Here is a 16714-nt window from a genome sequence, read left to right as displayed (position 1 = left end):
TCTGTGGGACTGAGCACCAGCACCTGACCACAGAGTGCCCTGTCACAGGTGAGTGCAGGAGCTGTGGAGTCCTGTGCCTGGCACCCTGTACCTCGTGTTCCTCTGGGTTGGTGCGCCTGTGCTGGTACATTGCTTAGTTCCCTTCCCTGTTCTGCCCCAGACTCAAACTCAGCAGCTCCACACTGCCTTCTACCCCCTGGCATCATCTGCCTCCCTGCTTGTTTCCTGTTCAGATCAAATCCTATAATTGCAGCTGTATTTAAACACTATTTTGCACAACTCAACATGTCTTCTTAATTGTGCTAATGTGTTTTTAGAATTAATTTTTTTCAGTCTTCTGCTTCCAGACCTGTATAGTTTTGAATGGTCTGGCTGGAACCCTATTTTCCCCGTGAGCTGAATTTTTGTAGCACAAGATGTTGCAGTCTGGGAGCTTTTATTGGAATGTATTTGCCACATTACTGCAGAAATACCTGTCTCCTTTTCCATTATTTTAAGCAGAAGTACGTTGAAAGAATTTTTATAACTCAAATTTTAACTTCTTTTTTTCCAACTAGAATTTTACTTTTGCTAACTTAATAATATAAAGTTGGAGAAAAAACCAGCATTTACATTTTATCACTACATTGGGACAACATAGACTTTCCAGGAATTCAAGGAAGACATCCAGTTTGGCAGGAGAGCAAAGGTTCGGCCCCTCACCTGTGATGATTCTTCCTGTGTGCCCAGGACTCTTTTATACCAACTCACTTGTGAGGCTGTGATCTCATTTAGAAACAGTCACTGGTTTCTTCCATTCTGGGAGCAGCTACAGACAGATTGAAAATTAACATTCTGAGTCTCCAAGAGAACATGTTGACAATGACCTCTAAAATCATGCTCAGGGCTGGGCGTGCTGGCTCATGCCTGTAACCCCAACACTTTTGAAGGCCGAGGTGGGTGGATCACCTGAGGTCAGGAATTTCAGAGCAGCCTGGCCAATATGGTGAAACCCCGTCTCTACTGCTGGGTGTGATGGCACATGCCTGTGACCCCAGCTACTCGGGAGGCTGAGGTGGGAGGCTGAGGCAGGAGACTCACTTGAACCCAGAAGGCAGAGGTTTCAGTGAACCAAGATCATGCCACTGTACTCTAGCATGGGCAAAAGAGTAAAACTCTGTCTCAAAAAAAAAAAAAATCATGCTGGAATCCTTTGCCTGTAGTTAGTCATAGGAGGTGACCATATATTCAGGTGGGTCATCTGATGGCAGCTCATCACCTGCCCCACCCCAAAGAATCCTCTTTTGAGGACTCTAAGCTGTTTTCCCTGGGTCACAAACTAAGGAAGGAGGTTCAGGGACAGCAACCCTGCCAAAGTGACTTATTGCATCACTGTTATTATTTTGGGCGTTTTCTTAGCTGGCAAGCCTCAAACAGATTGCAGCAGTAAGCACTGCCACATCAGAGGGCTGGCTTTCAACCTCACCCTCTAGAATTTAAATTACGGTAAGTCAGGGTCTGATGTGTGAGCAGAAGAAATGAAATACTGAGTGTGCGTTTGGGACTCAGGATGTCACCAAAATTCCTGCCTATTATTGGGGATGTAAAAAAGTTGGTGTTCAGATCAGAGCTTGGAAGAAACGGCTGACATTTTCAGGTCACAAAGAAAAACATGGCACACTGCCCGCGCCCCTCCCGGGGTCTCTGTGACGGTCATTTGGCACTCTGTGGACCAGTCCATTCTGTGGACTCTGGTCACAGTCATTTGGCACTCTGTGGGCCAGGTCCTGTCTCATCCATGTTAGAAATGACTCAGTTTGGTCTCTTAGAGAGAGAGGCTCACCTCTTGTGTCTCTTCCATGAGGAAGTGTCTGGCCATAATAATAGAGTCACAGCCATTTCCACAGCACCACTGGAAGGAATCATGAGTCCTCTCCTCAGTCATTTCCTGAAAAAAATCCTATGGAGCATCGCGATGCCAATATTATAATCTAGTTCCAGTGTTCTCATCCCCTTTTTACTTAAAATGACGTGGGTTACTTGGAGGTGGCCACTAACCGTGGCTTTGTATGTCCCCCGCACGAAGACATGGATGCAGTTTTAGGACATTAACCAACTGAGTTTCATCCTGTGCCACAGCTCATGTTCCAGGGCACATCCTGCACGTGTCTCCCTGTACCTTTTGGCCCCAGTGCTCTTGGGGCCCCACTTTGACCAAAGGTGGAGCTCACATTTCTCCTGGCAGGAAGTCTATGGAATACCTTGGGTAGCACCGTTTTCCCAGGTCTCACCTGTGCCTGACCCCCACCTGCCTGTGGCTGGGCCCTGCGCCTGTGTCTTTGACCCAAAGCTTCCTTCAAACCTTCCTGATTATTCTGGTGGTGTTTTTTCTTCACCACCCCCCCCACCCCGGCTATACAAAACTTACCTGTGACTCTCAGGTTCTTCTTGGGGGCCGTATATGTGTTAAGTGCTGCAGAGGCAAAAATAATCACAGTAGACATAGTTTCCGAGTCAAGGAATGCCGTGTTTGTTCTGATAAAGGGATTTTGTTCTGCATCTGGCTTCAAGCAAACAGTCTGGGAGACAGTGTTTGGATGCCAAAACGCTGGAATTTTGGGTATTTGGATTTTTATGGAAATAACAGGACTGAATATTTTAAACTGTGATTCCCTTGGAAAATAAAGATGAGTATCTAATATGATGATAATGCACTGTTCTTATTTCCCAAGAAGCTTACGTTGTAGACACACAGTGGGTAGAAGGACAGTGTGACCAAAGTAAAAAGGGTCCAAAGCCACCAAAGCCTCCTTGACCTGTGAACCACAGGTTATTAAGGAATCACAGGGTTATCTGGTGCAGATATAGATTCTGTTCTATTTGCTATGTGCTTTTTTCTTTAATATGTTATTAAATTTATTAAATATTGTGTCCTTGAAGCACTAACAGAGAATGACCTACACATCTGATTCCCAACCATACACACCGAGGAGACGGTCATCCAACCTGTGTACAGTGGGGCAGGTGTCCTGGGGAACCATCTCCACGAGGCATCACTGGAGAAGGCACAGTGCAGTTATGGCTGCTGAGTGGACACAGGCCCCAGGGGGTGACTGCTAAACAAGCTGAGCCATCACGTGGGTGCCAGAGCTGGCGGGGAAGGAATGCTGGGTTTATCTACAGCCAGAAAACTGAAATTAGAGTCTCAGGTCAACACTTAGTAGCTGTGGGGTTAGGGCAGGTCACTTGGCCCTGACTTCAGTTTCCTTAACTCTAAAACATATATATATATATACACACACAAATATTTGTATGTATACATATATTATAAACATATATTTATACATACATGTACACATGTAAATATGTGTGTGTGTGTGTGTGTGTGTGTGTATATATATGTATTTATATTTGTTCACTAGCTCGTGGGCCACCCCTGCCTCCCAGCTTGTGCCTCATCTCCCTGACCATTGGCTTGAGCTTCCCATTAGATCTCCCAGGCCCACGTCCAGGCAGGGCCCAGAGAAGCCTGAGAGGCATCAGTAGCCACCCCTCGAGCCTGTGTGTCCACTCAGCCATCATAGCTGCTTCTCTAGTGATGCCTCCTGGGGATGGTTCCCCAGGACCCCTGCCCAGCTGCACACCTGGATGTGCATGGTTGGGAATCAGGTTTGAAGGTCATTCTGTGTTAGTGCTTCAAGAACACAATAAATGCTGTGCAAGCAGAGAAAGCCAGGGTGGGGAGAGAGAGGAGAGGAAAAAAGAGAGGAGGGGGAAAGAAAGAATAACAGAGCAGATTCTTTCTTTTTTGTTTTTCTTTTTTTGTTTGAGACCGAGTCTTGCTCTGTCACCCAGGCTGGAGTGCAGTGGCATGATCTTAGCTCACTGCAACCTCTGCCACCTGGTTCAAGTGATTCTTGTGCCTCAGCCTCCTGAGTAGCTGGCATTACAGGTGTGCACCACCACACCCAGCTGATGTTTGTGTTTTTAGTAGAGACGGGGTTTCACCATGTTGTCCAGGCTAGTCTTGAACTCCTGATTTCTAGTGATCCGCCCACCTGGGCCTCCAAAAGTGCTGGGATTACAGGCATGAGCCACTGTGCCCGGCCAGATTCTTTCTTTTATTTATTCATTTCATTTTAACAACAACACAAAAACACAATACACCTCTGGAAACCTTTTATGTACTTAGCACTGTCGTAAGAGCTGAAGAAACAATGCTGAGCAAAAATGGAAGAGCCCTGAGCACTTAGCAAATGTTTACTGGAGGCCTAAGATGGGCCAGGCCCTGTTCTAGGTGCTGGGGATGCCTCAATGACCAAAACAAGGATTCTTGCCATCTTGAAGCTTGTGTTCTGGTGCAGGAGCCAAATCAAGGCAGGGGTATTAGTCCGTTCTCTCTCTGCTGTAAAGAAACAGCTGAGACTGGGGAATTCATTAAGAAAAGAGATTTCATTGACTATGGCTCTGTAGGCCGTACAGGAAGTGTAGTGGCTTCTGCTCCTAGGGAGGCCTCAGGAAACTTACAATCATGGCAGATGGTGAAGGGGAAGCAGGCAGAGCTGACATGGCCCAGCAGGAGCGGGAGGGCGGCGAGGTGCCACACACTGTTAAACAAGCAGATCTCATGGGAACTCACTCACTGTCCAACACAGTTCCAAGGGGGAGCTCCTCCCCCATGATCCAATCACCTCCCACCAGGCCCCACCTCCAGCACTGGGAATTACAAATTGACATGAGATTTGGGCAGTGACACAGATCCAAACCATATCTGCGGGAAATGTAATAAATCATAGTGCTTATTATTATAGTATGTTAGAAGGTGACACATGCTATGGAGAGAAGGGAAACAAAACCAGCGGGCAGCTGGCAGTGGCAGTCAGGGGAGCTGCCTTTGGGGAAGGGGCAGCTGCTTTTCAAGAAGGGGATCAATGGGGAGCCACGGCGGTGTGGGAAGAGCATTCTGGGCAGAGAGGACGGCTCAAGCAAAAGTCGGGGTGGAAGCATGCTCGGCATAGCCAAGGAGCAGTGGGAAGCTAGAGTGAGCACCAGGGGAGGAGATAGGCACCAGAGGTAACAGGAGGCCCGCAGGCCCCTGAAGGACTTTGGCTTTTAGCTGTGAGCCAATTAGGGGAGCCACGGAAAGTTCTGGATACAGGAGTGACACGCTGTGGCTTACAGTTGAAAGGGATCAAGCTTGTCGCTGTGTTGACTTCAGGGGAGCACGCATTGAAGCAGAGCCCTGTTAGCAGGTAACTTCAGACCCTGGGCAGGAGATGGTACTGGCTTGAGCCAAGATAGGAGAGGTAGAGGCGGGGGGAGTGGTTGGATTTAGGATATTTTGAAATGATGCAGGGCAGATGAGGTTTGGGTGAAGGGTGCAAGAGATCGGAAGGGAGTTGGGCATGTCCCCCGTGCTTTTTAACCTGCAACTCTGATAATCTAATAATCTAATGGGAAGATGAAACTGCTAAAAAAAAATCCCACCAGTGAAAGCATAATTACAATCTGTAATGAGTCCTGGGAAGGAGAGGAGCAAGTGCATTCGTTCCCTGGGACTGCCACGACAAAGTTGGGAGCCCAGAGAGGGCGGCTGAAAACAACAAACACTGATTCTCTCACAATTCTGGAGGCTTGAAATCTGAAATCAACGTGTTAGTAGGGCCATGCTCCTTCTGAAGTCTCTAGGAAAGGGTCCTCTCTTGCCCCTTCCGGCATTTGGTGGCCTCAGGCAACCCGTGACGTTCCTGGGCTTGTAGATGCATCACCCAAGTCTGTGCCTCCATGGTCCCTTGGCCTTCTCCCCATGAGCCTCTACATCATCTGCCCTCTGCCTGTGCATTTCTGTGTTCAGATTTCCCCTTGTTTAAAGACACAGTCTTGCTGGATATGCCCATCCTGCTGTAGTCTGACTGCATATTAACTAAGTGTATCTGGACCAGACCTATTTTCTTTTTTCTTTTTTTTTGAGATGGAGTCTCACTCTGTCACCCAGGCTGGAATGCAGTGGGGTGTGATCTTGACTCACTGCAACCTCTGCCTCCTGGGTTCAAGCGATTCTCCTGCCTCAACCTCCCAGGTGGCTGGGACTACAGGCATGTACTACCATGCCTAGCTAATTTTTTGTATTTTTAGTAGAGATGGAGTTTCACTGTGCTACCCAGGCTGGTCTCGATCTCCTGACCTCATGATCCACCCACCTCGGCCTCCCAAAATGCTGGGATTACAGGCGTGAGCCACTGCACCCAGCCACCAGCCCTATGTCTAAATAAGGTCACATTCTAAGATTCCAAGAGTTAGGGCTCAAGCCTATTTTGGGGAGGGGGACACAATTCAATACGGTGGTTCTGTATGTCCAGTAGACCTGCCTCAGGCTGGAACTTGGAGGACTTTCCTGAGGATGGAGTACTTGGGCTAAGACATGAAGAAGGATTGTAAGTTGAGAGTTTATTGGACAAAGGATTGGCAGAGAGACGAGCATTCCAGGTCAAAGGGAACAGTGTGTGCAAAGGCCCTGTGGTGGTGGGGAAAATGGTATATTAGAAGGACTGAGGCAAAGCCAGTGTGACTGGAGCTACACTGTGGTTATGGAGCAATGTCATGGCCAATGGCCATGAGAAAAAGGGCTTTCCATCATTAGTCATCGAGTAAATACAAATCAAAGCCGTAATGAGACTTGATGTATAGGCACCAGAATGGCTTTGAAAAAAGGGTAATATCAAGTGTTGGCAAAGATGTGGGGCAAGGGAAACGTTCATACAGTGCTGGGAATGTAAAGTAGGACAGCCATGTGGAACCCTGTTTGGCAGTGTAATAGTCCGTCCTTACCCCAGGGATGTGTTCCAAGACCGCCAGTGGATGCTTGAAACTGTGGAGAGTACCAAGCCCTCTTAGATACTAGGCATGAATTTCTTTTATTTTCCCCACAATTTCACAGGTAGAAGATTCATTCTTACCATAGATCTTAGCAGCCTCAGCATACATTTTTTTTTTCTTTTTAAAATTAAGTTGAAAACTTTCATCTTTTTGCTAAAGGAAGCATTTTACTCATCTCCTGGGCGTATCCGAGTTGCCAATATCAATACTTTTATGAAGTAAAATAAAGGTTACGTCAACACAAGCACTGCAATGCCAACTGTTTGATAACCAAGATGGGCGGCAAGTGTAGACAGTGTGGGTCCCCAAACAAAGGGGGGTTCCCATCAAGGTGGAATGGTGAGGAACGGTGTGAGATTTCATCACCCTACCCAGAATGGCACGCAGTTTAAAATTTATAAATTGGTTATTTCTGGAATTTCTCATTTAATATTTTCAGACTGTGGTTGACTTCGGATAACTGAAACTGTGGAAAGAGAAACTGCAGATAGCGGGGGATGATTGTGTCTATTAAAGTTGAACTTTCTCATGCGCACTGACCTAACACATTCACTCTCATGCCTAAATAGAAATGTGCTCACATGTGCACAAGAAGACATGCATAGGTATGTTCATAGCAGCATTATTTATAAACCCCACGTGGAAATAATCCACATTATAATAAGTCATTTTTATGGACTACAGTGAAATACTATATGACAGTTAAAAGGGCTAAATTATTGCTGCTTGCAATCGTATGGGTGAATCTCCCAGATTTAATAACTATTGAGCAGAAGAAGCCAGACACAAAGAGTAGTTACAGTAAGTTTCATTGATATAAAATTTGAAAATAAGAAAACCAACATGGGGAGAGAGAAGTCAGAGCGGTGGTTATCTCTGGGGGAAGGTCATGTCTGGGAAGGAGCACAGGGAGCTTCTGGCATGCTGGTCATGGTCTACATCTTGGTCTGAATGTGGTTATGGGGGTACATGCAGTTTGTAAAAATTGAGCTGCACACTTAGGATTTGCACACGTTTCTGTATATATTTTAAAATTCATGAAAACTTCATGAAAAAGCTGGTCAACTAAAGAAGAGAAGTGTATTTGATTTAGACTTTTAAAAGTGAATGTTAGGCTGGGCACGATGGCTCAAGCCTGTAATCCCAGCACTTTGGGAGGCTGAGGTGGGCAGATCACCTGAGGTCAGGAGTTTGAGACAAGCCTGACCAACACAGTGAAATTTTGTTTCTACTAAAAATACAAAAATTAGCCAGGTATGGTGGCAGAAGCCTGTAATCTCAGCTACTTGGGAGGCTGAGGCAGGAGAATCACATGAACCTGGGAGACAGAGGTTGCAGGGAGCTGAGATTTCACCACTGCACTCCAGCCTGGGCCACAAGAGTGAAACTCCATCTCAAAAAAAGAAAAAAGTGAATCTTAAGAATAAAAATTAGATGATAAAGGGAAAGGAGGAGAGGCAGCGAGAAGTAGAAATAATGATTTCATCACTGCCCATCATAGGGAGTTAATTGTTACTTTCTAAGAAAATATAGAATTAAGTATGTTATGTAAAAGACATAGTTACTAAATCAACCAGTAAAACAAAGGTACAGCTCGTTAGCACTTTCAGAGGAAATATGCATTTAAGCAAAGAAAACAGATCAATAGATAAAAATAAAACAAAGCCACAGGAAGCAATAAAAATAGAATATCTAAGAAACATGGGTGATTCATTCAGACAAAGAACATCTGTCAATGGGCTAAATGGACCTAACTCACCTATTAATAGAAGAAAACTGACATTGTACTATCAAGCAAATTTAAACACAGGTCACAGCAGGCACGTACTGAACACAAAGGGAATCACACTTGTGCCCCCAGTGGCTTCCGTGTATTGACTGTGTTTTCTGTGCCAGGCACTACACAAAATACTTGTAACCATGACAATGGTATCGTCACGTTATTTTATTTCTATTCCTGTTTTATAGAGCAGCTGACCTAATTGAGGGTATTTAAATAATGATCTGTAGAATGAGGACTTGAACTTGGCCTGTATACGTTTCTGAAGGCGATTCTGTGCTGTGCTGCCTTCTTGGGGTGCACAGGAGGATATGTACAATCTTTATGGGGTACCTGATAAGTGAATTAATAATTATTTTGAAAATTAAACTTGTTCCATAGATATACAATTTTAATGGCTGAAGCATTTCCCAGATTGTAATTAAATTGAATTAGAATGTTGACATGATAACATTTTCTTGTTTCTTTTTCAGCTAGTATATTCCTTCCTCTTTTCTTCTTTTAAATAGTTAATAAATGGTTTATGGTATATTGAATAGATTTTATTTTTTAATATTTTTAATTTTAAACTGTAGATGTTTACTATTTTCCTTGGCTAATGCAAGGAAATAGTTAAGAAATTGGTTATGGTTTTAGAAATTGCTTCAAAAACATGAATACAGTGTTTCTGTATAGCCTACTTTACTGATGGTTAAGGTTGGAATTGGGACAAGGTGCATTGCCAGTTTGCAGAAGGACCAGCTGATTGCCCTTGGAAAGTTTTATGGGTTTATCACAGTGATTTATTACAGAGGTCTGAAGGTAGACATTCAGACCACTTGATGGTTGTTTTATTGCAGATTACTTACTTTACTAGTCAGGTGTCACGTCTAACATTTTTAGATAACCTTCCCCTGAAAAGGCATGAACTTGCTGATAATCTGTAGTTTTAACCATTGCTTTGAAATTTTTTTCCCAAAAAATTTAAAAATAACTCTCTCTTTACTCTGTTTCTGTCCAAATAGCCTTGGGATACGTCTGCAGAGAGACAGCTGTAAGTCAATTATCCTGGAATCACTGAAGAGCTACATTAACTTGGATATGACTTTTTATTTGCTTCCAGATGTTTCTGTGTAGAGGCAGCCCATGATTATGAAATATGCTCAGTGCAGATCAGTGACTCACTACAGTAGAGTGATTTTGATATTCACTGTTTTCTCTATCAACCAGAAAGCAAAGCACTTTGCATAATACCTAGCATGTAGTCAATGCTCTGTAGATACCTGAAAAATGAATGAATAGACAGTAGACATTGTATCAGTCACCCTCTATATCTATGTATGCCTTTCCTTTTGCTTTTTAAAATTAAAATTTATTTTACCCAGTTTTATAACAAATGCACCTCACGTTTCACCTGACCCTTGGTGGCACAGCTACTGGAAACTCTTTTTAATTGTCTCTTTGGGAATTGAAATCTTCACTTTTTTTTTTTTTTTTTTTTTTTAAGATGGAGTCTTACTCTGTCACCCTGGCTGAAGTGCAGTGGTGCAGTCTCAGCTCTCTGCAACCTCTGCCTCCTAGGTTCAAGCGATTGCCTCCCAAGAGGCTGGGATTATAGGCGTGTGCCACCACACCCGGCTAAGTTTCTATATTTTTGGTAGAGACGGGGTTTCACCATATTGACCAGGCTGGTCTCAAACTCCTGACTTCAAGTGATCCACCCACCGTGGCCTCCCAAAGTGCTGGGATTATAGATGTGAGCCACCAGGCCTGGCCTGAAATCTTCACTTCTAAATAATATGCACATACTGATCTGTATCGATTTATAAATTTAGACTTTATCTTTTAGATCCCTATTATGGAAGATGAGGCTATCACACATTTTTATCACTCCTTTCCGCTCTTCCATCTTTCCAATAAAATTGTAGCTCAATTTTTGAGTAAATCAGTATCTAAGGTTTTCATTATTATGACTGTGAAAATATTGCTTCCTACGCACTGAGCCAAGAAATACTTTAATTTTGAGTCAGGAAATATTTATTTTATATCATTTTGTAACAACCTTTTCTTTTCCTAGACCTGCTTGTACTTTTAAGAACATCTTTTCCCCACACCCTGCAATAGGTCTGGATCTGTAAAAACAAACAAACAAAACACTTTCTATATCATTTTTTAGGCAGCTACATCTGTTCAGTGGTTTTTAGTCCTGTTTTGTGTTTTATGTTTCTGTTAGACACTCCTTCAGAAGCCGATTCACTTGCTGCTTTCTGAATGTGCTACTCTCTGGGTCTCCTACATGGCTAATGTCTTGGGTCTTCTTCACCATCATTCTGAGAATTCTCTCCTATGTTGGTAACCTTGATTTCTGGATCCGATATATTCCTTTCCGTAGTGTTCTGCCTCATTTTTGTGGAGTGCATCCTCTGGTACAGTGTCCCACGACCAGTACCAATCTGTGGCTGGTTAGGAAAAGGGCTTGCACAGCAAGAAATGAGTGGCAGGCCGGAGAGTGAAGCTTCATCTGTATTCACAGCCACTCTCCATTGCTTGTGTTATGGCCTGAGCTCCACCTCCTATAAGATCAGCAGTGGCATTAGAGTCTCAAAGGAGCGCAAACCCTATTGTGAACTGTGTATGTAGGGGATCTGGGTTGCATGCCCCTTATGAGAATCTAACGCCTGATGATCTGTCACTGTCTCCCATCACCTCCAGATGAAAATGTCTAGGTGCAGGAAAACAAGCTCAGGCTCCTATTGATTCTACATTATGGCAAGTTGTATAATTTTATTTTATTATATATTACAATGTACTAACAGTAGAAATAAAGTACACAATACATATAATATACTTAAATGATCCCAAAACCATCCCCTACCCCTAGTTGGTGGAAAAATTGTCTTCCATGAAACTGGTCCCTGATGCCAAAAAGGTTGGGAACTGCTGATTTAGTAGCTTCATGGAAATGGTGTATGAAGAATAAATTTTTTGAGAATCTGAATTTGAAAATGTCTTTATTTTGCCATTGTGATTGATAATTTGGCTAAGTGTAAAAATTCTAGGATGAAAAATCTTTCCCTTTAGAAGTTTGAAGGCACTGTCCCTCCATCCTTCTAGCTTCAGATGCTGCTATTGAGAATTCTGGTGTCATTCTAATTCCTCTTTCTTTCTTCATGTGTGTTCATTTTACTGCTTGTTTCCTCATTGGAAACTTTTAGAATCTTTCCTTTATTTCTGATGTTTTGAAGTTTCAAAATGATGTGCTTTGGTGTATTTGTTTATTACATATGCTAGTTTCCTCATGTTTTGGAGACTTAACTGGGAAAGTATAGTTTTTATTTGGTAGTGTTTTTCCCCCTAAAGTTCTTCTGGATTTCTTCCGCTGCTTTTCTTATTTTTCTTCCGTTGTCTATTTTTGTGTTCTGTTTCACTTTTTGTGAGATTTCTTTATCTTTTTAGCCTTTCTGTTTTAAAAATAGAAGGCCTTTCTATTTTGAAAGTTGCTGACATTTAAAAAATTTCAACTTTCACATTTTTAATTTCCAAGAGCTCTTTCTTATTTAGTGCTTTTTCCTTTTTTAGAGTATCCTGTTCTTGTTTCATGAAATCAAGACTTTTCTAGACATCTCAATTCTAAATTTTTAGTCTTTTTTCTGCTCTCTATTATGGTTTGCATTTCTTTTTTTCTGTTTGTACAAACCTGGCTGCATGGTGTTCCATAGCTCGTTGGGGGAAGGAGCTGGGGCATCTCACTCTTTAGTGTGCTGATACCCCCAGAGGTTACTGTTTTTATCTATCATGGCACCCCTGCTTTTCTCTGTGCCTGGTGTCTCCAATCCAGAGTCTGTACAGTTTGCTTTTTTTTTACAGAAACATTTCATGTCCTCTGTGGAGTGGGGGTGGAGATATGGGGAACTAATTTTGTTGTTGTTTTGAGACTGAGTCTTGCTCTCTCACCCAGGCTGCAGTGCAGTGGTGCAGTCTTGGCTCGCTGCAGTGCAGTGGTTCGGTCTTGGCTCACTGCAGCCTCTCCTGGCCTGGTTCAAGTTATTCTCCTGTCTCAACCTCCTGAGTAGCTGGGATTACAAATGTGAGCCACTGTGTCCAGCTTAATTGTTTGTTTAATACACATTTTGAAGTAATTACTTGTTGAATCCTGCCTCACCCTCACCTCCCAAAGATATCTTGAACCTGGGTTCTTGGCCTTTCTAAGGTTCTGAGTGGCTTGCTTCTCGTTGTGTGGTTTTGATGTTTGCACTTCCTTCTCTTGCTGAGTCATTCAGGATTCCTCCATCTGATTCTGTCTCCATATATTGTAATTTAGAACTTTCATATGTCTTCTGGTTTTATAAGAGATCAAAGTTGTATTTCTGTATCTTGCTTTGTTTGGGGTTGACTTTTGAGGGAAGAACACAGAAAAACTAATGTGTTTATCCCATCATCTTGAAACAGAAAAACCCTACTAAATTGATCTTAGTATCAGGTTTTCTCTTTGCTATAGAGTTGACGATTCCCATATTTATCTTAAGCAAAATTGAGTCTGTTAGGTGCATTGGTGTGCTTTCCTTAAGTAAAAAATGCATATAATTTAATTTCCTTGAGAAAATTACATGAATTCTCAGTTTTTTCGGTACTATAGTAGAAACATTGATTCCATGTTAGTGACGTTTTCAAGACTAGCTTACCCTTTAAAGAATAAAACCTTTTATTTCACCAACTTTTAATTGAAGTTTCTCCGGAATTTATCAGTGATTTCCCTACATTATTAAAGAGAAAGAGATGAATGCATTCTTCTCATGGTTTCTCAGAGACATCATATGAATATCATTTATTGCATGATGGTATAATTTTGTAATATCTCTGGGGCTGGTACCTTCTTTTTCACTGAATTCTCCCAGACACTTGCTTTTTATATTATACATAATTGATTTTGCAGAGGTGGCTGTCACTTCCCAATGAGTCATCTTTGGGAAGGGCTCTCCATTCCCCTGACACTCTGCTACATTTAATTGACTGTCCAGTGTGCTCAGAAAGAACTGAGATTGGCAGCAGAAGCAAAATATTCAGGCTGGCAAAACCAGGAGCCTTAAATTTAATTTCAAATCCTGGTCAGTAGACTTTGATGGACAGTTCCTTCTGGTTTCCATGATTCTATAGGGTACATGTCTCAGGTTATGTGGCAGTTCTGTTCTTATCTGCCAAGCCTTAGATGTCTAACACTGTGCTATGGTTTTGTCCTGATACAAAGCTAATGTTAGCTGGTGCGGTGATGGATAGAGTTTTGCTTAGTGGAATCCTTGGCCAAGTTGTTCACTTCTATAGCTGGACTCTTAATTTCACCTTTCTACTGCCCATTAAAAGTAAGGCTGTCCCCAGAATTTGAGCTGAAAGTGCTCAGAGATAGGAAAGATGGGCTGCCTGATCATTTTTTATCATTCAGAATTTTTTTTTAATCTGATGATAAGAAACTGCTTTGTGAGATAGCCACGGACAAATAGGGTTAATGCAGAATGGGTCTTAGTAAACGAGGATGCTTCACTTGGTTCAAATGTCCTTATTGGGAGGCAGGGATTCAGAAAATTATCTCTTCACATGGTAATAATATAGAGAAAATTCCAGAGCAAAAACTTTACCTATCTTGGATATTCAGGCATGACGGTGCAAAGCATGGTGGCGTGCGCTTGTAGTCCCAGCTATTCAGAAGGCCGAGGAGGGACGATCACTTAATCCCAGGAGTTTGAGGCCAGCCCGGGCAACATAGACTACATCTCTGAAAAAAAAAAAAAAAAAAGAATTTTGGTAGTAATAGCAACTGATACTGAACACATTAAATGACTTAAATACTAACAAACGTTCACTGGATCATCTTACCCTTCAACACCTAGTTCAGGTATCACCCTGGTCTTGGGGCTTGCTTTCTCTCTATGGTTTGCCCCACACTAAGTTAGTGATTCTGTCCTTAAATGCTCTCACAGCGGTTTGCTCATATTCCTGAAATAGCACAGGCCCCACTGTGTTCTAATTCATCTATTTTCACATCTTTCTTCCTGCCTGGATGGCGAGGTTCTGGGAGGGAACGATTCACCTTTGCGTCCCCAGCACCTGGCGTGCGTGGGCTGCTGTGTGGGAGATGGTTTATGTGTGCTAGATGAATGAGTAGTAGGAGGATTCGTTAAGTTTTATCTTTCACACGGGGCAAAAAGAGGACATGGTATATTGAAATATTTTCAACTTGTGGATGCTAAGTAACTCCCTTTTATCATTTAGAATAAGGAGTTCAGGACACTATTATTTTTTTCTTTAACACCTTTCTCATTTTATCTCCTTTCCCCCCTCCCTTCCTCTCAGTCTCAGGAAAAGATGTGCCTTAATTTTCTTCAATTAAGAGTCTTTTTGAAGAACACCGCTTTCTTTCTTTCTAGGCGGGCATTAATGAAAATGATTTTTATGATGGAGCATGGTGCGCAGGAAGGAATGACCTCCACCAGTGGATTGAAGTGGATGCCCGGCGCCTGACCAGATTCACCGGTGTCATCACTCAGGGGAGGAACTCCCTCTGGCTGTGAGTGTATCTGGACATGTGCTTTCTGGACTCTGTTTTGGGTCTAGCATTTGAGGGTCTGGACAGACTCAGGGAAATTGCAGAAAGGTGTTTGGTGATGTGCAGTAGAAGCGAAGAAAGTAGAAATATGAACAGAAGGCTGGGCTCACTGTCGACATAGATTTCCCCAGAAGGAAGATGCATCTCAGAACTACACCCTCCTCCTGTGCAGGAATGGAGAGAGAGAGATCTGCCTGGCAGTTAGAGCAGAGACAAACTCAGTGAAATCCAGGCAGTTTAGGCAGGTGGCTGCTGTCTTGGCTTTGGGACGAGATATTGGTGTGCTGACTGGTGGCCAGGGCGCAGTCCAAGGCAGGACCTCTGGACAAGCAGTGAGCACATGGTTCTGGGGTGGACAGCTGAGATTGTCCAGATCCTGGGAAGAAGGACTGGAAGTCTAGGTTCCTAAATGGAGGACCACCAGAGAAGTAGTGGAAGTCAAGGATGACATAGCTTGAGGCCTGAGACTGAAAAGGGGTCCTATTTCTCAGAATTTCACTCAGGGCCGAGGCTGGGACAGTGACAAGTGTGACCTGATGGTAATCTCAAGAGAGATGAGCTGCAGCCCCTGCAAACCCTCAGTCTCATGACATATGCATACAGTGGAACGCATTGTTCAGCCTAAAAGAGGAAGGCATGTGGCCACATGCTACACGTGGGTACAGCTTGGAGACATTCTGCTGAGTGCGATACGCCAGTCACAAAAGACAAGCACTGCATGATTCTACTTTCATGATGACCTAGAGCAGTCAGATCTATAGAGGCAGAAAGGAGAATGGCATTGCCAGGGCCAGGAGGAAAGGGGAATTGGGAGTTAGTGTTGAAGAGGTACAGAGGTTCAGTATGGGTTAGTGGAAAGTTCTGGAGATAGATGCTTGCCAATCACTGTGAATGTACTTAATGCCACAAAGCTGTACAGTGAAAGATGGTGAAAATGATAAATTTTATGTTGTTTGTTTTAACAACAAGCAAGCAAAAATGTATGAAGAAAATCACCCTGTCAACCTCGGCTCAGAGCTGGTTGTGGAGATGGAGACAGAGCTGCATCCATTAGGGATGTCATGTGGCTCCAGCCATGTGGATGGTGGTCATGCAGAGCTTGGGAGTTTTGTGGAGGGGCGCAGTAGGGCCAGCAGGACCTCAGGTGCTTTCTGAACTTATACAAGAAATCTTTAAGTGCTTCTAACATCTGCCTACATCGAGAAGCCAAGATCACAAATGCCCCATGCTTGGACATTGGGAAACTGATTGTGGTCTTTGTGAGCTCAGATCCCTCCCATCTGCAGTCCTCCCCCACCCTCCCGTCTATACTGCTCTCAGATCTCATGTCTTGGCATCTCTCAGTATTTACTAGTTACTTTTTGGCAATCAAATGAAATCAGAGTTTAATTTGCTGACTAGATTAATTTTAATTTCTGGAAGGTCAACATTAATAAATAAAGTGGGATAAGTGAGATGAATGTGGAAACTGTGCTCACATTTAACCACCTGCTGTTGTCCCT

General features: G+C 43.2%; 1 protein-coding gene across 1 annotated transcript in view; it reads left to right on the top strand.

Moving 5' to 3' along the window:
• The window catches only part of CPXM2 (carboxypeptidase X, M14 family member 2), a 147644-nt gene that overhangs the window by 33417 nt on the left and 97513 nt on the right, over nt 1-16714 (top strand). The window contains exon 4 of the mRNA XM_032281933.1: nt 15034-15173. Within this exon, the coding sequence (XP_032137824.1) occupies nt 15034-15173 (140 nt within the window). The remainder of the gene's footprint in view (nt 1-15033; nt 15174-16714) is intronic.

The sequence above is a fragment of the Sapajus apella genome, unplaced genomic scaffold (assembly GCF_009761245.1).
Source record: "Sapajus apella isolate SASKATOON/1434 unplaced genomic scaffold, GSC_monkey_1.0 scaffold13, whole genome shotgun sequence".
Classification (NCBI taxonomy): Eukaryota; Metazoa; Chordata; class Mammalia; order Primates; family Cebidae; genus Sapajus; species Sapajus apella.
This window is presented reverse-complemented; position numbering and strand designations above follow the sequence as displayed.